The 24,371-nt window shown below is 41.3% G+C and overlaps 1 protein-coding gene across 9 annotated transcripts in view; it reads right to left on the bottom strand.

The window, feature by feature from the left end:
* Nucleotides 1-24,371, bottom strand: part of LOC143377560 (kinesin-like protein KIF13A) — a 133,503-nt gene that overhangs the window by 14,721 nt on the left and 94,411 nt on the right. For 3 of the 9 annotated variants that reach the window (XM_076828963.1, XM_076828969.1, XM_076828967.1), the window contains exons 3-20: nucleotides 20,671-20,834; nucleotides 16,951-17,219; nucleotides 12,947-13,194; nucleotides 11,655-11,772; nucleotides 10,749-10,961; nucleotides 10,008-10,271; nucleotides 9,676-9,925; nucleotides 9,440-9,582; nucleotides 8,773-9,120; nucleotides 8,181-8,357; nucleotides 7,594-8,116; nucleotides 6,988-7,209; nucleotides 6,635-6,901; nucleotides 6,001-6,183; nucleotides 5,706-5,897; nucleotides 4,636-4,929; nucleotides 3,665-3,840; nucleotides 3,224-3,392 (exon numbers count right to left, since the gene is read on the bottom strand). In XM_076828963.1, the coding sequence (XP_076685078.1) occupies nucleotides 3,224-3,392; nucleotides 3,665-3,840; nucleotides 4,636-4,929; nucleotides 5,706-5,897; nucleotides 6,001-6,183; nucleotides 6,635-6,901; nucleotides 6,988-7,209; nucleotides 7,594-8,116; nucleotides 8,181-8,357; nucleotides 8,773-9,120; nucleotides 9,440-9,582; nucleotides 9,676-9,925; nucleotides 10,008-10,271; nucleotides 10,749-10,961; nucleotides 11,655-11,772; nucleotides 12,947-13,194; nucleotides 16,951-17,219; nucleotides 20,671-20,834 (4,220 nt within the window). The remainder of the gene's footprint in view (nucleotides 1-3,223; nucleotides 3,393-3,664; nucleotides 3,841-4,635; nucleotides 4,930-5,705; nucleotides 5,898-6,000; nucleotides 6,184-6,634; nucleotides 6,902-6,987; nucleotides 7,210-7,593; nucleotides 8,117-8,180; nucleotides 8,358-8,772; nucleotides 9,121-9,439; nucleotides 9,583-9,675; nucleotides 9,926-10,007; nucleotides 10,272-10,748; nucleotides 10,962-11,654; nucleotides 11,773-12,946; nucleotides 13,195-16,950; nucleotides 17,220-20,670; nucleotides 20,835-24,371) is intronic. The other 6 variants (XM_076828965.1, XM_076828971.1, XM_076828970.1 and 3 more) reach the window with 3 other exon arrangements.

Below are 24,371 nucleotides of genomic sequence, written 5' to 3'. Positions count from 1 at the left end.
AATACTTTATTAATGTTAAATGACTAGGAATCTTATCTTGAGAAGCGAGTAGTGCTAAATTGTTTTTCAGGAATGGATCCACCTAAATCATTAATCGTATAAATATATAGATAGATATATGTATATGTAATATGTACACATTTATGATACAATTCACCTACGTCTGTTTCTAAAATACTGCTCGATAGAACATTCACAAGAAAATTCGGAACAGTCAAATCAGGAACAGTTTTACAAGCTATAAAACTTTATTCTCGTCTTCCCCTCAAACTATGTGCGACTGTAAAACATATTATGCACACTGGTTCACTCTTGAATTCAGTCCTCAACGTTTTCACAAACTTGACAATCTTGTCGAACGCAATATGCATGTGCTTTGTACAAATCACCGGAGGGTGGCAAACTATAGAAATCATTTCTAGTCTAGTGAAGAGTCTTTTGCGGGCGGAATTTTCCGACAAAAAAATCCATGCCTACGGCTGCGAGTAATGAATAGAAGTGCCTCGTGAAAAATGATTTCTACGCGTGGTGACTTCTGATAAAGGAACCAAGCGGCGCGAGGTCAGCCTTTACTTCCAATGCGTTGGTGCCAACAGCGCGTAAGAATCATTGCATATAGTGTCGGAGAAGAAACAATTCAGCGTGAACAGGCTTGTTTGGTGCACAAGGGGCGGCATTCGCATGCAGTAATTCAATAATAAAGTGGAACAAAAGTAGCGATGCTCACGGAAATAAACAGCGTTCAGACAGAGGAACATCAGCAATTTTCAGAACTAGAGGTGTTAGGTCTATTTAATCAAAAAACGATGCAAAGAATAGGAGTCAGCGTTCCTCGAGCAACTACTATAGTACTGCCCGGTTAAGTGCTCGCGTGGGGTGTTTTTAATGTGAATGAATTTTGGATAATTAAAAGTCGTCCGAATAGCGTCGCGTTTGGACTCATTTCGCGAAGATTCAGTGAAGGGTTGACAGGTTCGTCACCTTCCCCGGTTAAGTGCTCGCGTGGGTGTAACGCGAGCACTTAACCGGGCAGCACTGTGTTTTCCAATTATTATCATCAATACCAGCAGCGTTTTATGCGTCGACTAGTTACAACTATGCCTGGTCTGCTAAAGGATCTCAATACGGACTGTACGAGGGTGATCTGATTACAGCTCCCGGTTCTGAACATTGCTAGTATCCACAATTAATTATACTGTCGACACACTAAGGCGTACTGGAGTAACTAAGACAGACAGACAGACTCAACCACTCACGAGACATATGTACTAATTGTCACCGCCATTTACGGCGTCAAATTAAATATCAAATCAAGACTCCATTTTTACCTGAGTTGAGAATGGAGCCTTGCGTGGGCCGAAATAGTTGTAGAAGTAGTAGACGTAGTGTTAAACAGAGGAACAGATAAGTTGCATACATTAATTAGTCAAGAAGAGCGTTCAGTAATTTTGCTACGGAACTTGGCTATCTTAAGTTTTTGTCGAATGTCTTTGGCGCGGTTTAATAAGTGGTTGGAGCTTTTTAGTGTCGCTGCTAAAACGCTAGGCGGAACCGAGAGAGCGGGTTCTCGTCTCTTTTCCCTTCTCTCTCTCTCTCTCTCTCTTTCTCGTGTTCACTTTCGATCGTTTACCATGCTCAACTCTCCGCAGCCGCGAGAGCTCTATCGCGGTTAAAAAAAACAATCGTCTAAGGAAGCTGTAACATTTTCTGTAACGGACCCGACAGACTGTGTGCAAAAAAGTTGAACATAGCGTGGTGACATAACAATATGATAGAAGCTTTAGATGTAATAATACGAAATTCCAGTGTAGTGGTAATCGCTAATAAAGGGGGCCAGTATTACCAAACATTTTCAAAGGATGGTGATAAAAATGTTGATCGTGTCTGTTCTAAGTGACAGCCATTTCCTTGCATAGTGTCTTGACCCCACATTGGCAGTGATTTACCTTAACGATATCTTACTAAATGTGATGCCGAATTTGTCTTACAATTGTCAGACACAGTGGAAGGAAATGGTAATGAAGGATGACATGAATTTTAATAATAAAAAAAAAAGGAAATAGACGAAATGGTTCTTTTCGATTGGTCAGAACCAACGTGTCCAATCGCAAAGGAAGACGTAACAGTGGAATTTTCGACAATCTAGGGCAGATCGTAAAGTGACTATCATGGCAAGGTGATATATATATCATATTAAAAACACTGCATAAGCCACATTTCAGAAACGTATCGTAGATTCGTTAATTGAATATATAATTGAAGAAAGCGAAATCAAGGCAACGAGAAGTGATTTAAACGCAAATCGTATATCGTTCTAAGGGCTAAGGTTGTTAAACACAGTGCCATTAATAAATTCATTAAAGCGTCGCCTGAGTAACTCGTTTGGTCGTTTAAGCGAAACTAAGATGTTGCATTCATTAAAATGATGTATTTGCACAGAGATAAGTAAGTTATCGAGTACAAACTAAAGTCTCGTAATCAATTCATTACATTTATGTAAGTAGCAATCCATTTAGCCAAAATACTCCGGCGGCTTGGTAGCAAGCTCTGCGCCGAACAGAGGTAGCGGTGGATTTCGCCATAGCGTAAGAACGGAAGAACAGATAACTAAAGAAACTGTACTAAACTCGGCTACGCCGTCAACGTCTTTGGCGGGTGTGCTTGCAAGAGCGAAAGAATTCTCTCGTGGAAATCTTCAAATTACCTTTTTGTTGGCGTACTTATGGTAGTACCGTTGGTTTTTTGTTAAAAAGGTTATTATGAACAACAGTAACGTATTAATTCTATTGAGAAATTATAGTGATATATGTATATAGATACATGTAATCGTTTAGTATAAAATGGATTACTACAAAATGAACAGTCGTCTAATGGATGATAGAATGGAATGTATGAGTGAATTTTGTGTGAATAATAAGAAGAAAATACGAGTAGTCTCTCATTTATCGTATACTACATTGCCATTTAATCAAGTACCAAGAAATCTCTTTTATTTCTGTTTCTATGATTTCATAAATCTTATACTTCTTAAAGTTCTCCCGCATTTAACCGTACTCTAAGTTCAAAAATCGAACAGGACGTAGATTGCGTTCAGTATGTACTATGTCCCATTTACTACCAAGAATATTACAATTAAGAAATCATAGAACGTATATCAGCGAATCTATGTTCTCGAAATGTTTAACTGTAAAATCGAATGCGTGTAAATCGAGCGTGTGCTTACCGATTCCAAAGGATTTTGACGGTGCAGATATGAAGTTCTCGTCGTTCCTCGCGTGGCCCGTGGACGCGCGCCGGGAATGTAGCAACCCGTTCAACTCTGTGTTAAGATCCGTCACGCTTTCGGAGCGTGTGACATTCAAGGAGTCCATGGAGGTGTCGGATCTCATGATCTGTAAGTACCAGCACGTCATATCGATCACACCTAATCCCAACGTGCGCCATTCGGTTCTACTGACTATTTAAAAAGAATCTACGATATTAGCAACTTAAATGAACCAGGAAACAAATGAGACTAAAATGATGCAGGAACATCTCTGTTCTACCAACGTGAACGATAAAAAAAGAAAAAGAAGTTTCAAGTAAAAAAAAAAAATTGAGAATATGAATGACGAGCTAGGATGTTAAATTAATAAAGAGAAAACAAATTAAACGAAAAGCATACAGTGCGTCCAAGACGGCGTAGAGGCAGTAGTACCTGCGAGAAGTTGGGTACGCTTGCTGTCTTGCGCATTAGTGGTTGACCTTGTGCTTGCAGTAACTCTTTTACCGCAACGTTTTGCCGTAATCGGTCTAAAGTTAAGATACTCTCCACCGCAGAGACACCGCGTGTATATTTTTCTAAGTAAACACCATAGATGCAGATTTGAGTTATGCGTTTGAAAAATGATCATGTAGACTACTGGCCAAAAGTTTCCAATCACTCTGAATTTTGTGCGAACCCTTGAACTTGGTGTCCGGGTCCGTTCCGACACGTAGTAAGTGCCCTACTACATGCATTTTAGACGATATTACTATAAGGTAATTTTTTTTAAATATCTGGGGGTTTCTGTATTACTATTTAATATAATACGCTCGGTGGGGTTACGCGTGGGTCCGAAAAAACCCGGGCACCACCGTTGGAGGGATACTTCAACCTGTTCCGGCAAAGACGAGTTAACTCGTCACTCATATTAAAAAACTACGCTTGTTGCGAAAGAATGCATATATCATTTCTTCGCTTCCTTTTTGTTTTCTTTTTCTTTTGCCAGTTTTAACACATGATTAGTAAATGAAGGTAAGCATTTCTCTGTTTATTAATATTATTCTTTGAGCGAATTGTTTATTTATGGATCGGTGAATCCTTTCGCCTTTAGTTTCATTATTCTAATTGTATCAGAAATAACATTAAAGATGTATTTATACCTGTAATGGGCAAGACGAGTTAGCTCCTCTTTTGTCATTTGCCACTTTCGATTGAAAAATGTGCCGGCCAACAGGTTAAACAACTTTTTCGCGTGACAAGGTGTTCAAGTTTATTGGACTTAGAAGAATATTTCGCACTATGTGATTTCAATGGAAATAGTGATTTCAAACTTTCGACTGGTAGTGTAAATTAATTATCAGAACCTGCGCAAACCCCTAAAATTGACTTACCAATGTACGTCTCACCGTCGCACAAACTGTTGTCCTCGCCACTGGCGGCGATCTGCGCCAGACTCTCGCGATCCTCCAGCTCCTCACTGGCTTTGGGTATATTAGAAACGACCTCGTAGGTGACGCCAGTCTGCGTCAAGCAGTCCGTGCGAACGATCCTCTTGAAGATCCTGTCCGTGATGCTCTGCCTCTTGTAAATGTTCAAGGCCAATCGTTTTCGTAGCACGAGATCCATGGGCGCTGGGTGCGACAGGCGCACCGTTGATTTCAATATCAGGAACACCCTTTCGTTCGCTGTAACACGTCCCCACCATAGAAATTAAGTTCCCTTAACAGGTTCTGCGCTGCATCATTCGAACACCGAAGTTAAGCATCACGGGGCGGCGTACTGGGGAAGGATGGGTGACCATTTTTTCTCCTGGTGCGCCGCTTGCTGCTGGGGGGCGAGACTGTGGATAGGGAGGTTCAAGCGGAGCCTCCCTGGCCTCTAGCAGCAGCGGCGCGATGAATGGTCCATTGCGCCACCCCAACATAACTCGGAAAGAGTTCCTGCGGAGGGGGTGATTGTACCCCCTCCTCCGGATAGGCCCCCTACTATGAGGGCTTGGCAGGAGAGGTCCCAGTGCACCGGGGGGGAGGGTGGCGAACGCATCGTTCTGTTTAGAGTTCGCCTAAGTCCTTCCCCCTGTCGTGGGGACCTCTGCAGTCGGGAGCCACCGTGGTGGTGTTTTAGTGATGTAAGCCCCACATAACCTCGGCTCTCCCCCGACAGTTGAGGTATCCGTTAGGGATTTCCACCACGTAAAAAAAGGGGTCTGCGCTGTAGGTGTCACCGGTGACCCACGATATCACAAATGAAACTTTTATCGATCAGACAAGCCAACTTTTAAATTCAATATTGAAATCAAAGTAGGGGACAGAGAAGCTGAAATTACGAAATATTTAGCACTGCTACTTTTCTATAAATGGCTGTTTCGGTCTAATTTCCATGGTCCTACTGGAAATCTGAATTTCCACGATGGCACGAAACGCCAAATCGGCTGATTCAAAGAAAGGTACTTCGATTTTACCATCGGTGACTTTGTTCAAGTGTATGTTGTCGTGTATACTGGAGTCCCAAGCAGCGATGGCGCACACGTCTTTCTCGATCCGTCGAATGATGGGCAAACTGTAGAATTTATTGCCGTGCTCCTTGGGTAAGATGGAATTCAGCCCCGTCACAGAAACTTCTTCCCCAGATTGATGGGTGGAGAGGTCATCAGCTGCACATATTCCATTTCACGAGAATCATTAAACTCTGCCCGGAGAAACTTCTTGTGGTAAGTTTTCTGGGTCGCGAGGATATTAAAAAACTTTCGGGCGTACCGTTGAGATCAAGGAAGAGGACAGGAATGTGTGGTTCCATGCCTGGGGGCGGGTTCCAGTCGGCAGGGGCACCAGGGATCCCTGATCCTGCAGCAGGGACCAAAACCGCGTTCCTTTCTTCCGTTAGGCTGACCCATTGGTCCACCAGACTCTGCTCTCGTTCCATATCCTGTTCCGTTTTATCTGCGCATAAAAAACAAATATTAGAAGCATAGTCTGTTATACTTGAGAGCAAGAGTGTGGGTACATGGAGGCGGTCCATATTCCACTTCTTGTTACTGCTATTTAGCTGTGTGTCAGCGCGTGATGGGATCCACCAAACGTGTCTTCCTTTTTGAACAGTGGCTGGGTCTATAGTTACTGTATTGCTCAATTATTCCACTGATAGAATTATCACTTGAGATAAAGAAATTTTGGTTGTTGGAACCATTAGTATTGCGAGGGTTAAGAATGATCTTTTGACAAGGACACACTGAAATTTTCTCTTTTGCGGTGTGAGTAATCGTGACAGGTTATGCAGAAAATTTAGTTTGTATGAAAATTCTATGCTAAGTAGGTTATTTCTGTTATTGCAAGAGATATTATACATTGAGATGTTTGTGATAGAGGGTCTACTACTTTTCGTTTTGTGTACCTTGTTTGTTGATGAGCTTCTGTATCTGCTGGTCCAAGTACTGTCTCCTTCTCATCAGCGCGTCGCTCCACTTCTCCCTCAGTATACTCAGGTCTTCGTCTTGATAACTGTCTAGTGGAATCTGAAGACGATTCCTCACAGATACGCTACCAACTGCTATATTTAATATCGACTGGCAGATTATGGGCAACGTCCCTGAATTTTGCACTGGTTTCACGCGAACTTGTATTCGCCGTTGTTGTCCTTGGCGTAATTGATAGATGCCCCCTAAACGGCGCATTTAGTGAACCGCATTCAAATTTTAAAGAACGATTGTAGGATTAAAGTAGAATAAGGGTGGAGTTGGTACGTACCCGTCCACGTGTCTGGTTTCACGACCACGTCGACTGGCGAGTACTCCCCCTGCTCGTTGAGCTCTTGGATTTCGACCCACAGTTCGATTTTCCGCGTCAATTCTGACCATCGATCGGCTAGGGATCTAGCTTTGGCCAGTTGCTGCTCCACTTCCCAGCCAGGCTTGCTTCGAGAGAAGCCCGCACTCCGGTGTCCCCAGACTTCTATGCTTAAGGCACCTTCTGCATATCAAATTTAATTTTTTAGTACCCCTAGCTTTGCACAGTCTTCTCCCCACTAAATTGATTTTTCAAGAAACTTCAGAGACTTGTTTCACCGAAGAATATTGAAGTCACCAAGGGTAGTAACGGGGATCGATAACATTCGAATATTACTCCCAAAGCATTCAGTGCTGCACAAATCTGAAGTATCTAGCTAAGCTACTAACAAGCTTCACTTTCCGAACCCAATCGATCAACCCCCACAAGTTCGTCTCAAACTTAAACCCATCGCTACTTAACATCTCCCAATATATTCCAATAAATCTCAAACAATCTCCAATTAGAATACGCTATTCTATAATAAATCCTTGCTCCAAAGATTCCCCCAACTCAGGAAATCCTTACCAGCACAGTGTTCCATGAACTCCTCCGTGATGGGCACAGTAAAGTCTTTCGTGTGATTGAATTTGAACGCCAACGAGTCCCTCTGCCCTGTCTGGCATGTGGCGTTCATCTGCTCCGAGTTGTCCACGGCTGGGACCACTATGGGCTCCGGGTGCCCGCAAAACATGTACTGGCAGAATACGTAGTGGCTCAATGACAGTGGCAGGCCGGTGGCTTGCTTGATGGTCACTCGGCAGGTGATGTGACTCGATCCTGAGTAGTCCTCAGGCTCAGAGGACGTCGAATCCGCGGACGATTCCGACGCGGCCTCGCAGATACGATCCTGAGGGAAGTGGCCAGATATACGACTAATCTCGACCTGCAGTCGACCAGCGACTTCTCCCTGCTGACTGATGATCGGCGTGTGATAGTCTAATCGAACGTCGTGGAACAGAACCTCTAAGAAAATATTCGCTACACCGATTAGATTGTGGTTCTCCTGGGACTCGTAGAAAGGATCCTGCGTCTTCCCTGGCACTTCGTCCTGTTTCAAAACGGCAGTGAATTGTAGAAAGGCTTTTCATATTTATTGCTTTGTAGATATTCACCTTAATGGCAGGCAACCGTTGACAGTTATTCGGATCCTTCCTCTCCTCGTACATTTCTCGCATGTCGACTAATTTGTTCTCTAGCTTCTCCATGGACCACACCTGGCTGCCCATGTTCGTCCTTTTCACTAAAATCGCGGGCTCGCTGACGAACGCCCCTCGCTGAAAGAATACACTCTACGTGTTGAAGAGTGCGAAAGCAGAGGCATAGAAATAAATAAACGAAACTCAAATGAACTGAAATGATATAAAAGAGGGAATGATAATAGGAAATTATAGAATGAAAGTATAATGGAAATTATAAATCGCGCACTTTGGAGGTGTCCTTGCAAGCAGATTATTAATTTCAGAGATATTTCAGTATCACACTTTCAAAGTAGCTACTCGTAATTTTAAAATCTGTCTAAAGCTTCTCTACTCTTATGAGCATCAACTCTAAACTCTAGAAGGTACAAAAATACTCTGCAAAATTAAAACAATACTAGCCCAATTTCCTCTTCTTACAAAAACACTTTCCCGACCACTACTCAGCAAATATAGTTGAACGCTTCGTTACGCTTCTCTTCAACCGCAAACGCCTCCCCCTAATTACCTTTCTATTGGGGCTCAAGTTGTTCGGCGGTATTTGAAGGGTGACGCTGAACTTGGTCTGCTTGCCCATTTCCTCCGCCAAGAAATTCGCCTCCTGCACCAGCGCGTTCGCCTTCAAGATGTCCGCCTTTAATTGACCTAAGCTCCTCTTGAACATCTCGTCCCTCTCCTGGGCCCATTTCTCCACGCGCATCTGCGTGGTAGGCGTGCAGGCGGGCAGCTTTCCGCTTTGACTGCCCCGCAACGGGTCGTAGGGCACGTAGGGCGAATATGGCGTCGAAGGGGACAGAATATTGCGTAGCTGTTGAAACTGGCGCTCGTACTCCTGCCTCTGCTTCTCTAGCGCAACCTTAAAAAAATGCTCATATTTTACTGACAGGGGAACCAACTTCGGTGACCCGAAGATTTCGATTTTCTGAAACTTTGCAGGATTACAGGCGACCTCAATAAAATTATCAGACAATCTTTTCTGTGCTACTTTTATCGAGGTCCCCTAAAGACCTGCACAGTTTCCAAAAATCGGAATTTTCAGGTTTCCAGAAGTTTCCTTGTGACCTATTCTGAAAACTATCTCATATTTGCCACCCTTCACAGTGCAAACTTTTTTCTGACTACTACTGTATCTCCATGGAAGGAAAAGCGTCGCGCTAAAGTAACCCTCCGAGTACCTGTTTGTCCTCCTCGTGTTGCTTCTCGAGTCTCGCGATGGCCCTTTGAATGGGATCGTTCGACATCTCGTTAAGCATCAGCTCCTCCCGGGCGAAGTTGTAATCGATATTCTGTGCGGGCGTCTGCGGCTCGCTGTTAATCGCTGTCGAAAGAGAAACAAAGCGGCGTTCCATCCGCGGTTAATCCCGATAAGGCGATTTTTAAAATTCAATAAAACCCCGCGACGGCCCGTTACCTGTTGCGCTCCTGGGACAGTTGACGCGGAAGAAATGATGATTTCCCCAGACGATCCTGTCGCCGTGCAGCAGCGGCGTTTTCTCCACCACCTGTGTCCCGTTCACGAAACACCTAGCACCGTTCAATGGTGTCATGTAGAGGCCAGACTCCTCTATCGTGATGACACAGTGTTCGGGTAGGATGCCCAGCCCGTGCAGCTGGATATCCTGGTCCGTTTTGGCCGAACGCCCTCCCACGAGCGTTCTTTCCTGATCCCCACAAGCAGAATTGTTTAAATGCTTTTGTTTAGAGGGACTGTCAGGTTGGTAACAGGTGGCGAGGTTCACGTACTTTTAGATAGTAAACAAGCAGCTCGTTCAAGCTTGGATCGTCGTTAAGGTTAACAAGATAATACTTGTTCTTCTCCACTTGGATGCCAGAAGCTTGCACGCTGATGCCCATCTTCTCCAGGGCTTGCTGCCTCTCGTGCTGCAGCCTCTCCGTCTTCACTAGCTTCTCCTCCCAGGTCTGCGACATTTCCTTCATTAATCGCTCCGATTCTGACAGCTTCTCCGTTATGTCTGTGCGTTGTTGACCCACTATCGATCCTTGACCCTTTTGTTGCAGAGGAAAATGAGATTAAAGGAGGCTCGGGAGGCTAAGGGGGTGCTGAGTTTTTTAATGAGTCCGTTGGAAGGTGGGGATTTGGCAAATTTTTTTAATTTTTGAATAGTTAGTGGGTTTCTCAAAGGATTTATGACGATCTCTGTGGTATTTAATTATTCTATAATGCTTCAGAATATTTTGTTTGGAAAAATGCTACCTTTTAAAATCTATTACAACTACCCTAATTGCTGTGCAAATTCGACAACAACTAGCTTTGTTTTATCTTGACTTTCAACATTTCTTTTGTGGCTATTTCCACTTTACTCACAAAAGATGGAATTAAAGAAGAAATTATTCCAGCAAAGCTACTGCTATTTACTTTTGTCAAAGTGTAAATTTCTCTAACCCTACTCTAACCCTTCTTTGGTCCCCGCAAGGACTCTGCGTGCTCATGTAATTTCCCTGCACGAAACCTGATCATCTTACAGTTGCGTGCAACAGCATCTCCTTCAGCGTCTCCACCTCTTGCCTCAGTTCTCGAATAATTCTTGCATTCGGATCCTCGTTGACCACCGCGTGATTAACGATCCTCTTCGCTCTGTCCGCGTACCGAAGGGTGGAAAGCGTTTCCTCGTAATTGTCTGCAGCGGGAGATATAGTGGCTACCATCACGGTTTTACTGTTTCCACCGAGATTATCCTAAAGTCGAAGCAGAATACATTTGCAGGCGGTGGAATCGGCTGTAGATTAACGAAATTTTATAGCTATTTATTTTGTGGGACTCTAATAAAGACCTCTTTTTGCGACCTCCTATACTATGTACATCGCTGGTTAAGTTTAAGTATTAGGACACTCACTTTGCGTGGAATAATTGTGAAAATCTATACAAATTTATTGAACAGTTCTAAGAAATTTTATCTTATTTGGTATTTTAAAATATAAAACAATTGAAAATACCAAAGTAATATAGAATATAAATTAATTCACAATACCAAACAAAAAAAGTATTCAATCTGTATCAAATATCGCATTTTCTGCAAATATAGCAGATGTCCTAATACTGATGAATGATACTTAATACTGTCTGCGTGTTTTCACACCAAGGGATTTGCATTCTGTGCAGAACATATTTTGGAAAATCTTGTACCATTCAAATTGTTAATTAACCCACTATAACCGAACTCTGGAATTTCAAATTAAATTTCATTTCGTACAAACTTTATTATAAAAGTAAAGGTTTGTGATTCCTATGTTGCAATATGTAATTTCTGTGAATTAGAGCCTGCAATATAAAATAGAGATAATGATATGCAATTCCCTAAAGGTCACGCGGGGTGGTATAGAGAGTTAATACAAGGAAATAAGTATTATGCAATCGACGTAGTACAATACCTTTAACAGCCACGTCAGAACAGAGTCCCTGTACGGCACGAACTTGTCCTTATTTTTATTACTTCCGGAATTCTGATCCGCCAGTTTTGAAATGACTAGACCCAACGTCGTTAGGGATCTGCAAATATTAGCCCCTCTTGTATCTCGTGATCGATCACTGGTCACTGGCATGCCAATCACCCGATACAAGCTTTTACTCTTGTTCAGAGAACACTATAATTTCCGTTAGCAGCACTTTGCCAACTAATAGCGAACATCGCAAAGAAGTCGTAACATCCGCCTGGAATCGCATGCTTCGATATAAATTCCTGTAAGGCCGTTCTGAGTAAAGTTTAACAGCAAAACTCGAACATAGCCTCAGGCGAAAAGGAACTTCTGCCCGTTCAGTCGTTCGAGAATCGAGAAGCACTCGAGTGGTTGGCAGAATATTGAGATATTGTCATTAATTAACACGTTCACAGGCTGATCCTTGTACACGAGATTGAGGGCAATTTTAATTAAAAAATCTGCTCAATACGTAAAGTTACTCACAGAAGTATCTGTGCACCCTATATGTAACAATATTTTGCATATTAAGTTGACCTCAAAGTAAGAGTTCGCAACTCTAATTCATATTAATGTAATCCTTGATTAATATACTTTTGTTTTGGGTGCATTCTAGTGAAAAATTATACATAGTTTATTTAAAAAAAAAAGTATTATTCGTGGATGTAGCAAAGATCCTTGCAAAAAAATATTCGCCCAAATTCAATATTTTATTTATACAGATTTATTAGATTCTTCTAATGTTTCTGCGATTTTATTAAAAGATTTAATCTATTATGCATAGATTCAACTAATTTTCGGTGAAATTTTGACTTATCTTGTTCCATTCTTCTAGCAAAATTTATTTTAAGATTTCTTTGGTAGATGGTACTGACCAGAAATATATTAATCAAGGTTTATTAACCAATCTAAACTATAACGCGTAATTGTGAATTTAACATTACTTAAATAAGTAAAATACTTTTACGGATACTTTTGTGAGTAAAGTGTTTTAACTCTAAAATTCAGCTTCTACTTCTAATGCAGTGTGCATAGAGCCCTAAAGTGAAGTTTCATATATGACTACCACTTAATTGCCAAACTTATGACTTCGCTATGTTCCTGTCACCTAGAAACAAAATAGGAATATTTATTCGGCCTAAAATATCTATTCATTTTCTATATGCGGAGGTGGCAGAATGGACGTTTATTGGCGCAGGCGATGAACGTGTCAATACATTTGCATAGATATCGTCTGCCAAAGTTACTTGTTTATATTGCTTCCTTCTTTAAGCCTATCGCCGACTGCCCCAGTTTTCACAGCCCTTTCGCTCCCTGCTAAGTCCACTAAGCTCATCCTCGAGACCTTCTCCCCGCTGACGCCGCTCCTCGCGTCCGTCAACGTCTGCGTGAGGATCACAGAGAACACGGCGTGCGATCGCGAGCTCTCGGAATTCATGTTCGTCGCCGCCACCGTCCTCGACTTGTTACCCTCTGCCATCAGATTGTCGATATCCTGCGAAATCATCGATTACTCTGGTTCATATTCGAAAGCAGCAACGTTGCGCTGCGCGCATCGCGTTTAGCGAAGCGTAAAGCTGGGTTGCCACTTTTGTAACGCGATGCGCAGAATGCCATCGAATTTTCCGCAGTGGAACTTTAAAATCCGATCAAAGTTTGCAGCATTCAATTATGGGGAGGTGGAAGTTAAGGGGGAAGTCCAATCGACGAGCGAAAATACATATGAAAAATTGTGAGTGCTTTTTTTCTCGGAAACTTAGCAGAGGATCCTTTTCAAATTATATGTGTATTCTTGTATACTCATAAACAAAGGAAAAGCCATTAGTTTATTTCATTTTAGTTTGAAGAATTATACAGTGGTTCTTAAGAAAAGCGTTCCGTAGTATTGAGAATTATTAAAAAATCAACGATGCTGCTTGCAGCGCTGGCTGTTGAAGCGAAAAGGTTTAATGGTGTTGCCTAGTAGTTAGCATATTACCTGGAGAAACTGTATAATGAAATGGTAGCATCTTTATTCGAGTTTCTGAGAACGAGAGTGTTTTACATCGAAGAAGTTGGAAAATTGAGTCGCTTCTATGCATTAATGTGTCTGTCGGCATTAATTTCTTAGAAAGAGGTAAAACTGACTTACACACCCAATCTCAGAGGCTCGTCACAGTTTAGGAATGGAAGCAGACCAAAGATTTCATAATTCTGCAACCATTTCCATTTAGTACCTTAATTAAGTATCACTGATAACGATAATAATAAAAGAGATGTTTAAGAAACCTTCATCTAAATCGAATTCATTCTACTCAAGGCTTTATCAACTTCGTATTTCATACCAGTACTCTAGTCTTTTTTAAATTCCTGAAACTTTTAAACTTTTACGTGCAAATAAATGCCTAGGCCTGCGCAGAACAGTAAATCTTTAATTTACAATTTACAAAAGCGACTGAAGCATTAATACAGGCATTACCAATTAATTTTTCCAAACATAGAAAACCAACTTTAAGGGCTCACAAAGTACACAGCATGCTGATATAACGATGAAGCACAGGTAATTTAAAATTTAAGAGTTTTTCTTTGAAGGTAGATATAAAAGTGCTTTTTAGTATTTGGATCACAAATTTTCCAAAAAAAAGCACATAATAGACTCGAAAGAATGAGAGGTTAGTAGTTTGCAGTAGACGGAGTCAATTGAAACTTATCAGGCGTTACTGGTATGCGCGAAACGTGTTTGTTGCATAAAAGAGGTAGCCGCTACCTTCGCCGTATGTAAAACGACCTGATTTTACTTTCTGAAAGGATCGTGTATCATTACCTTCGTCCGTTTAATGTTCTGTGCCTCGGTCGAACGATCAGTAAAAGTCGTCTGATTTAGATCGATCGTGATACTGACAGTTCAATTAATTTGTTAAGCTTGTTAGTTGCTGGATTAATTGTCATGTTAATTGAAACACAGCGTCCTTTTAATGGACAACAGAGGATGCTGCTTCATCATAATTCGAATTAAGTACTCGCTGTCAAATAAAATAACATATACCATAGAAAAGAAAAAAAGAGAAATAAAGTAAAAAGAACAAATATTATAACACCAATACCGAAATAATTGTATTACGTAGCAACCACAATCATTATTCGATCAGAATATCCTCTAATAAGTTTTCCAATCGAACTGTGAATAACAGTGGATAAAATTGGTATATAGAAATTAAATGAAACGGTAAAATTTTATTATTGGGGGTCAATCGATTGATGCGAACGAACAGAGTTGGAATTATGAAGAATATTTCGCAGTCTAGTTTTCTATTCACTTTTTCTAGTCCTACCAAAAATATGGATTTCCAACGTGCCACTGAACGTGTCAACGGAGAATTCTGACTAAAACTTGACAAGAATGTACAATTATAGTAAAATAAGAACGATTAGCTGTCTGGTTCTATGAAGAACAAAGGGCAGTTAATCGATATCAAAGGTAACTTCGATGCCACCCCTTCGATACCAAGGGAGGCTATATTGTTTCAGTTCAGATGCATCACCTATAAGATACTATTGGCAATTGTGTCGATAGGGACTGAAAAGTATTATTTAAAGATCCTCGCCAAGAAAAGGGGAACAAATTAATGTACAATGAAAACAGAAGGTGTGTGAACGTGCTAAAATTAGGCAGAATCCAATTATAGGAATACACGAAGTCCCTGCTTGCCCCTAATTAACGTAAACGCTAAGTCGAGCAACGTGCTTCTGTAATTTCCAACAGTGGAATACTATGCCTACTTAGGTTTTTTATTAACTTTAACTGCAAAGTCTGCAAACACGAGATCTATTGGAGTACTCTATTTTTGGTACTCCTAATCTGGACGATAACTAGTTCAAACCCCTTTAAAGTCTCTACACAGCACTAATCAAAAGCGCGACATAAAATAATATCCACAAAAAAACAATAACGGCGCAAACATGAAAGGTGGAAATTACAAATATGAAAATTGTAGTATGAGGCTTTTGTATCATTTTTAGGAGACATATATGGGATTATAGCGTGCTCTCTGTCTAGGTTCTTCCAACACCTGTTTCGAAAGCTATAGAAAGCTTGGAAATGGAAGAGAAAAATGGAATATCAATCCTCGTATTTGCCTTGTATAAACTGTTCACGTTGAACAGCTATGGTGGTTAGTAGTATAGTTATAGAAATTAAATTGATGAAGCACCGCAACGACAGGTATTGATCACGACAGCCTCGCATTGGAACACGGCCAGTTAACAGTCAAAACAAGTGATAAATAAAGGAGGATAGATATATTCTTCTGTGTATGCAGCACACAAGGACACTGTACATCGCTGGCGATTGATAAATGATAGATTCAATGAAAGCCAGGTAAAGGATCAGCGTTTGAATTACACACCGCTCGAAATAATTAGAGAATCACCTATGTTGGACGTCTAGCCTTCTGTTGGTCATGATTCATTAAAGTGTTTGGCCCCAAGAGTTATTTTCCAAACCTATTATTCATTGTGTTCCACTTTGTTGTCTAGGCTCTAGTTACAGAAGGGCTAGGGGCAATTCTTTTTTCCTTAGATATTCTGGGAACTGTCTGTCAGAAATTTGTTCAGTCAATTTGGTTTTGATGTCCTTTTTATACTGACATGTTGAATATTAACACGTGACTTGCTCAATTTCACTGTCCACTCAAGTGAATTCAATGATTACTCAGATATTCAATGATTTTAAATTTGTTACTGTATGCAAGTTGGATATTCAGTCAAGATACCACCTTAGATTATTATTTATCCTTTCATTGTTATTCAGCTCATCCCTCTGAATAGTTCAAACTCTAATCCATTTGGGCAGGGTTTTCGAATATCACACAAAGCTGATTCAAAGCAGACCAGTGACTGAATTACATACTAAAAAATTGTAGAATTTTAAGGTACATTTATATTACAATGGATCTTGATAGTGACAATCGCCAATTTTTATGAAACTTATGTAAAACATAGTTCTTACAAGAACATGCCGAAAAATAGAAACTACATGTTAACTATTTTTATGAAAATTAAATTTACTTAAGTTTCATCAAACTCGAATCGGAATGTTCCCTTGTTAGAGTTACGACAATCAAATCGCTCAGTTTTCACGATAGATTACCCCCCATAAAAAACTACGATACAATGAACACCGAAAGCAAAACTAATGTTACATCAGATGGGCCAAATTGGGGCTGGAGATTGGATAATGGCAAGCAAGGGACGAAAGCAAGTTTCTAGTTACCTGGAAGGATGTGACGGCGAGTCGACTGAGCCCGTCAACGTACGGCCCCAGGACATTGTGTTCCCTGACTTTGAGCGACTGTTTGTTAGGCTTCGGGTCCAATAGGTCGTGCACCTTCTCGTTGTAGATCTCCATGTACGAGACCTCCACCTTGTAGGAGAGCTCGAAGCTCTGCTGCTTCGCTATCATGTCGAATAGATTGTCGCACAGCCGAGGTATTATGCCCTTGTTGTCTCCGCTCCCCATCATCGTGTAGGACTTCCCAGACCCTTGAAAATTAATCCACGCTCCCGTAAACAATGCTCGCGAAAAACTATCCGCGTGGAAATTCCGTAATGGTTCCTTATCGCTCAGTGAGGTTAGTCGAGATAGAGTTGATTCGTTATCACAGGGTTGTGGGGTGTTTCTTTAATTTCTCGAGGAAACCGTACACCCCCTCGACGTCTTATTTTCGTCCAAAAGAAAATTGCTGGCACAGGGGAATTAAATTGGAGGGAATCAGGCGGAATGGAGATTATTCATTAGATGGGGCAGAGATTATGAAGGTTTAGATTTTGGGGTAGTTCAATTCACGGGGTTGAGTTTATATTTCTTGGATTAGAGGTGCAACGAATGATCGTCGGTGGCAAGTCGTCTGTTACTCAGTGGGATTATTAAAATTTCTCTTCGACAGTGGAATGTGCACTACCACTTATAATTACAGATCCTAGACTAATGAATCCTAGTAGTTAGAATATATTCCATGAAATTGTGGAAACTGATTTCCTAGCAAACAAACCCTCCTACAGAGAATCCCCCTCCACATTTTCGACTGATCTCTACATCCCCCTTCCCCGTTACACCATAAACAATCCACCCTTATTCCTACACCCAAAACACAATACCTCCTCGAACCCCAAGCCCCGATCAGCGCTACTATCTCCCTCATTACCAGGCTTTGCATTCGCATCTGCGAGCTCCTAAGACGCGCGAGCTGTCTTCCAGCGTAATCGCCTGAGAGGATGACGGGAAACGAAAGGTTAAACCCGATTCGCGGACGGCAAGCGCGCAGCTAAGTGAAAGACGCGGGGAGCCAATAGAAGTGCATAATCTGATTCTTGTTTTTTCTTCCCTGTTGCCCCGTGAAACCGTCCTCCGGCAGGGGCGCGCGCGCGCGGCTCGTTTGTCCCGTGTGCGAGCAACGCCTGTCGTCGGCCCGACCGTTGGGTCAATGTCTCGTGTAAGATCAACCGCGGACGTTTATCGGCGCTGACCTCTCTTAATTGCGTTACACGCGGTGCCCGGCTACATCCGAGCGGACAGCTATTGCGCTTCGGGGGTGGAACAACGCTCCTCTCTTATCAGGGCGAACGAACGTCGAGGGGGCGTGCAAGGGGGGGGGACAGATAGGCCTGGGAGGGCAACGGTTTTCTAACCGTTGCGTTGCTACTAGGCGAATTTACGCGGTTCACTTTGGTTGATTCGACAAAATTGAATCGATGAGATTTAAAGGCGAATGTTTACGCATTTCAATGAAATCGACCGAACTGTTTCGCTTAAAAATGCCGCCGCAGCAAATTGCACATACGTGCCGACTGCACAATGGGGTATTTATCTCGAAACCCGGACGTAAATCGATTTAAAAAATTTTGTGGAATCGGTAAAATTTTTGCTGCTCGAGGCAGTTGAATCTGTGAGAAACAATTTTCTGTGCTCGTGAAGCAATGGACTTCGTCGAAAGCTAAGATATTTTAATCTGTCATCGTTGGCTTATTAGTGATTTCTACACGTTGGAAGGAAATTCTGTGAATTCTTGCATTATGGAAGCTTTTCAGGTAGCTATATATGTATGCAATGCACTTTCCGACTGGTTTTACTTTTTCATCTTATAGATTTGTATAGTTATTAACACCGCGGTGTTGAAATAATTTGTGAACATTATTATTATTATGAGACATTCGTGTTTTTTTCTGAAAATCGAGAAATAAGGAAATTTATACGGCATTATAAAATCGAGAGGTACAAATTATTTTTAATATTCTTACTGCCTTTAAAAACAATTCCGATCTATTACTTTTCATAAGCTACAGAATTCAGTTTCATTTCGTATTTGTCACTGATAAAATTGTACTCTGCAAAGATTTCTATTCTGCCTAATGAATAGTTGCGAAAATTGGCAGAGATCGGCAATGAGCACAACTTTGCTCCAAAAGACACACCACTTAAAACGTTAAAATGGTTTTATGTGAATTTTTGCTGCAAATTTTCTTCCTTTTTGAACTCAGTATTCTATTATTTATATGGAGTTACTTTCCAAAGTTTAAATACATCTAGACCTATCCCACATTTTTAATTCTTTAAAGACACATCCTTCTCCAAGTGAATTACCAGTTTCACAAAATTAAAACCTAAAAGTAATACCCTCCACATAGCACAAATTCCCCTTACCACAGATTTCACCATGATTTTTCCTTACCCCTAAAATAGCGCTGCTACTTTTCCGACGACAATTAACCCTCGACCTTAATACTTCACTATCCCCCGTCTCAATTAACTTACCCCATTAAGTTACGGTTCACGACGTTACATAAATTCCTCTTATCACAGCATCCTCCATTATTTTCCCGACACTTGATCGTCGTTGTTTCCCTTACCCTTAACCCTTACACTTCAAAGTCGCCATTCTACCCTCTGTCTTTGCTGCTTCTCTGCCCCTTAATCATACCGCAACTCTGCTTCAAGCAGACAAAAGAAAATAATATAGAAACCTCTAATTCCTCTTTTCGCGAGAGAAACTTCGAAAGTGTAGCCTATGCATAATAATTCCATTCTTCTGTCCAAAGAAGGAGGAACGTTGAAATTACTACGGTTACATTGTAATGGAAATGGGCCAGAGGCAGCCTCGCTTTTGCTCGGTGACGATAATCCCATCGGAAAGGGAGACTTAAAAACCGCACAATGGCCAGTACAGAAGTGACAAATCCGTAATCCGACACGCTGCTACAATGCAAATTGAAACGAGACTCTGATAAAAGTACGCGGAAACGTTACGCGTGAAGGGAGCTTAATCAGCTGCGAGGCGGGTGGGTGGGGCTAACCCGAAAGGTCGTGAAATCAAGGCTGCAATATTAGGTCGTTGGAAAAATCGCGAAAGTCTGCTGCTCCTAACGAAGACGCATAAATTCACGTGTGGAAGCTACATCCATCACACTCAAGCTAACTGCACGATTGTCTATCAAATTCCTTACGCTACATCTCGTTAGTCACGATTTATCATTATTCACCGTATTTATTCAATCTGCTAAAGCCTTCGTGATTCTTAAAATTTTCCATTTTGTGTTTACTGAAAATTGTGCTTCGAATTATTGAGAAATGAACGTTGCTATATAATTGTAGAAGTGAACGATACTAATTATTGTAGGTGTTATTCACAGGTGGAAATAATAAATATATCGTCAAAATCGATTATCCTGAAAACGAAGTCTGGGAGGAATTTTTGTTTATTCTATATTTTCGATTCATTTTCTCACGCAGAATCCTACCAGGAGTTATTTACTTCACTTCGCTGTATGCCTATTAAGACTCTGAATGAAGTCAGTTGATAAATTAAGTATTCTAAATTTAAATGTTTTACCATTTTTCTTGGCACTTTGCTCTAATCGCGAAATAACAGCAATTGATCGATGAAGGAGGCGTTTAAAGAGTCAGAGTGGTCGTTTTCCTGCGATTTGTCGAACTCACCGGTTTGCCCGTAGGCGAAGATGCATGCGTTGTAGCCCTGGAACGCATTGTCCAAAATGTCGCGGCCCAGGGCGTCGAACACCACCTCCTGGCTGGCGAAATTCTCCACGGCCGGGTCCAGGGAGTAGAAACAGTGATCGAACGCGAACGATTTCGGTTTGTTCCTGTAACAGGGAAAAATGAAATGTGAAGCTAAGTATTAGATGGGTTAGTGATAGTGTCAGGTTGATGATATTGGTTTGTAAACAGAAATTTTTAGTCATATCGAGTTGAGGACTAAAATTCATGGTAATATAGTGACACCTTAATATCTGCATCGAGATTTATGCATGCACATGTATATCCATTTTGTTGAAAAAATGCCAAAAATGAGTATCTAGCAACAAAATATTGAAATTGGAAGTGGGATTTTAAGTGTTAGTATTATGTTATTAATTATTATGTGTCATGAATTTGATTGATTAACTTAGCAGGTGGACGAATTTTTAGCCATATTTTCCTTTGATTATCAAGATTCTATTGTGGCAGTAAATGTAGTGTACTAGAATCTTTGATGATACAAAGGGTAATTTAACAAACCAAAATCTTCAGCGCTCTTGAAGTACGTCTTTAAAATACGTTAAATGATCAATTTGGTTACGTTTGACAAAGTAAATTTTGAATTAGTAATAACAGAGAGTAAATATCTCAAAACTTGACCAGCAAGAAATTATTACAGAACAGGATTTAGAGTGGTCTCTCACAACTACGTTTACTTCTTTATGTATTCAGTTACGATTCGTCGATATATTAAAACAGAGTTACTAAGTACTGTTACTGTTCCCTCGAGTTCTTCAGGTATCACGTTAGGAAATCCATACATCTTTGATAATAAAGTCCCAGGAGTTTTCACGGGGAACAGTAACATTATATCAATAATCCTGAATATTCCTCGACGACTTTAATCAATTTATGGGCTCTTGGGACATTGGTATCGAAAAAGTTGCAAGTGTAGACGCACAGAGGGTTGATTTACAACCCCTTCGTCGCGAAAACCATTCTTGGTATTGAATCCAGACGCGTCCCTCAGGGAAGAAACTGTACCAGACATCGAGATATGGAGAAATTAATACTAGACGCATTGGACAATGCGTACGGACAATGGAATCGAATTTATCTAACACGAGGAATTCTCTGTTCTATTTGCAATTTGGTAATTCCACATAAATAAGTGGGAAACATCATTATATCCACGTAATCACGCTCATAATCATTTACTTAAGTCTTATTTATCATCCCCACAGTAATTTCTATATTCTCCAAATTCATTCTAGAATTTAAGTAACTAGTGATTAAACTAATGCCTGATTTTTGGAAATTTTTTCAAACAACTTATTTATTCTAACTTTATGAAACTTTCAGGATGACTTAGTACATATTTAAAAAAGTAAAAAAATTCCATTTTAAGAACTAGTCAATACATATCGATTTATGGTAGCAGTTCCTAGCGCCCAAGGCGTCAAGTCAAAAGTATAAATTGGCGTACAGTGTAACTCAAAAAATATTTGACGATTTCATTTAAATCGACTTCTCCCAGTGCATAGATACAGAAAATTAAATTCTCCTCTACATGACCCTATAAGTTTAACTATATTATTAAATTATATAATATCTATTGCACAGTGAAGACTGAAGATTCCATAAGAATCGCTACCATCTCTTAGTTTCAAGTCCTATCATTTTTTTAATAAAGCACTTCTCATTATTCTAATAGGTTCATCATCTATAAGTGTTTACTCATAACCCGAAAGACTTATGGTCCATCCTAAACGTTCTTAAACTCCTTTCCTTCCCAGTACTTAACAATTTTTAAAATGTTCCTATAGATCTACCTTGATCCCAAGGTTTTCATATCAAATCCAATATTCAACTTCTACAAACAACAACCTACATTTAATTTCCTACTGTTCCATAAACGATGATTCCTTAGTCATCGTTGGTTAATCCAATTACTGTTGAAGAGTTACAAAATTGACGTCAGGTTTGCGTGATCTAGAGCCTTTAGATAGCTGACGCCGATAGGAGAAAGTCGTCCGGGCTTTATCTGCACATTTACGCGGGAAATCGGCGGAGAAGCTGACCGCGAAGGAAATACGTAGGTCCGGCGGTGGAAATGAAAACGATTTCCTCCTGTCCTGAATATCACGTAGCACCGCGACCCTGTCCCAACGTCAAATGAGTGGAAGTCGTTGGGAACGACTGGGTCGCGTTATACGCATCGGCCCGCTATTGATTTCCCGTCGCATTTCCTCCGCGAGTAATCAGTTTCCATCGGCTTTTCCGGCCCCGAGAAAAACTGGAACGTTTATTTCACAAACCGCCTCAGAAAACAAAAGAAACTTTTCCTTTCATATCAGAAAAACGTCAACCGCGGATTGCTGATCTGTTGCGAGTGAGACCGCGGCGAAGTCTGCGTCGAATGACTAGACACTACTTAGTGTTGTCTTAAACAGGAAAATAACTTGTTTGTGTGACGAAACCTCTCCCCTACACACCACCTAACATAACCCCCCTAAATTCCAGCTCATCGTCCACCCTACACTGCAGCAATCCCTCTTCGATCTCACGTAACCCCACAGAAATTCACTATTAACAAAATGACCGCACCAAACATACCCACGTCCTACTTGCTTGTCCCACGATGGCCAATTCGTCGATGGCTTTGATAAGGGTCGTTCACCCCCGAAACAATCGCTGCCACGGAACAAAAAAAAACGGTCGATGCGGAGGGTGGGCTAACGGAGGATTACCGAAACACTTGGCACACGCAAATTGGGCCGACCTCGAAGCCCCCCGAAGAAAGATCCGTTTCCGCGTTTCTAGCGCGCTGCGGACCCGACGAACTTGTGTGCAAAGGCGACGTAGGCCGCTCGATAGCCCCTGTTTTAATCGAGACCGAGTCCCTCGGACACGGGGCGAAGGCTCCGGCTGACCATCGCGTGACGGAACCCCTTCGAGCCCCCGTTCTACCGGGTGTGTGCTAAAATTAGCATTATTAGGTCATCCGATGACTAATGCGGTATGACGATCTTAGGGCGGAGTGGTGGGTGAAAAGGGCACGTCTTGGGCTTGGAAGCTTCCATAGTCCCCGCCTTTGGGTTTGTTATAAATATTACAGGGGGTTCGGTGGGGGAAGGGTATGTTGCAGGAGATTGCTTCGTGTAATGGTTCTTTTAAAGGGTTCTAGATCACGTTACAAGTAGGGATTTGGAGGGCGCAGGAAGAGAAAGGCGATAAGAAAATAATAGCAAGAACAATACAAGCCGTAAATCTCTTTCTAGAGTCTCTTAACACTCCGAGGACTGCTATAAAGTACCTTAACTCCCTGAATACTCTTTCTCGAAACTCGGGAGGCTTGAGTCCGCTGAACTCTTTTAAGGCCTTCTAAATCTATTCACTCCAAAAAGTGACTCGCTAAAAGTCACTTTCCCTACTCACTAGCCACTTTAAAATACCGAAATACAAATTGTATGTTCTCTCTACGATTCCTCTAACGAATTAGCCAATTTTCTCCATTTTATCTCCCCAATTAATCGCTTCTTTTAACACGTTGACTGCCGATGAAACCTGGCGGTGCTTTCCTCGACGCCGAAAACGATGGGAGTGTAATGTTTAAAGAAGGGTGGCTAGAGCGGTGTTACAGGGGCAAGAGGTGTACTCCG

Source organism: Andrena cerasifolii, chromosome 16 (genome assembly GCF_050908995.1).
Source record: "Andrena cerasifolii isolate SP2316 chromosome 16, iyAndCera1_principal, whole genome shotgun sequence".
NCBI lineage: Eukaryota > Metazoa > Arthropoda > Insecta > Hymenoptera > Andrenidae > Andrena > Andrena cerasifolii.
The sequence above is the reverse complement of the archived record's forward strand: the minus strand, read 5'-3'. Positions and strand labels throughout refer to the sequence as shown.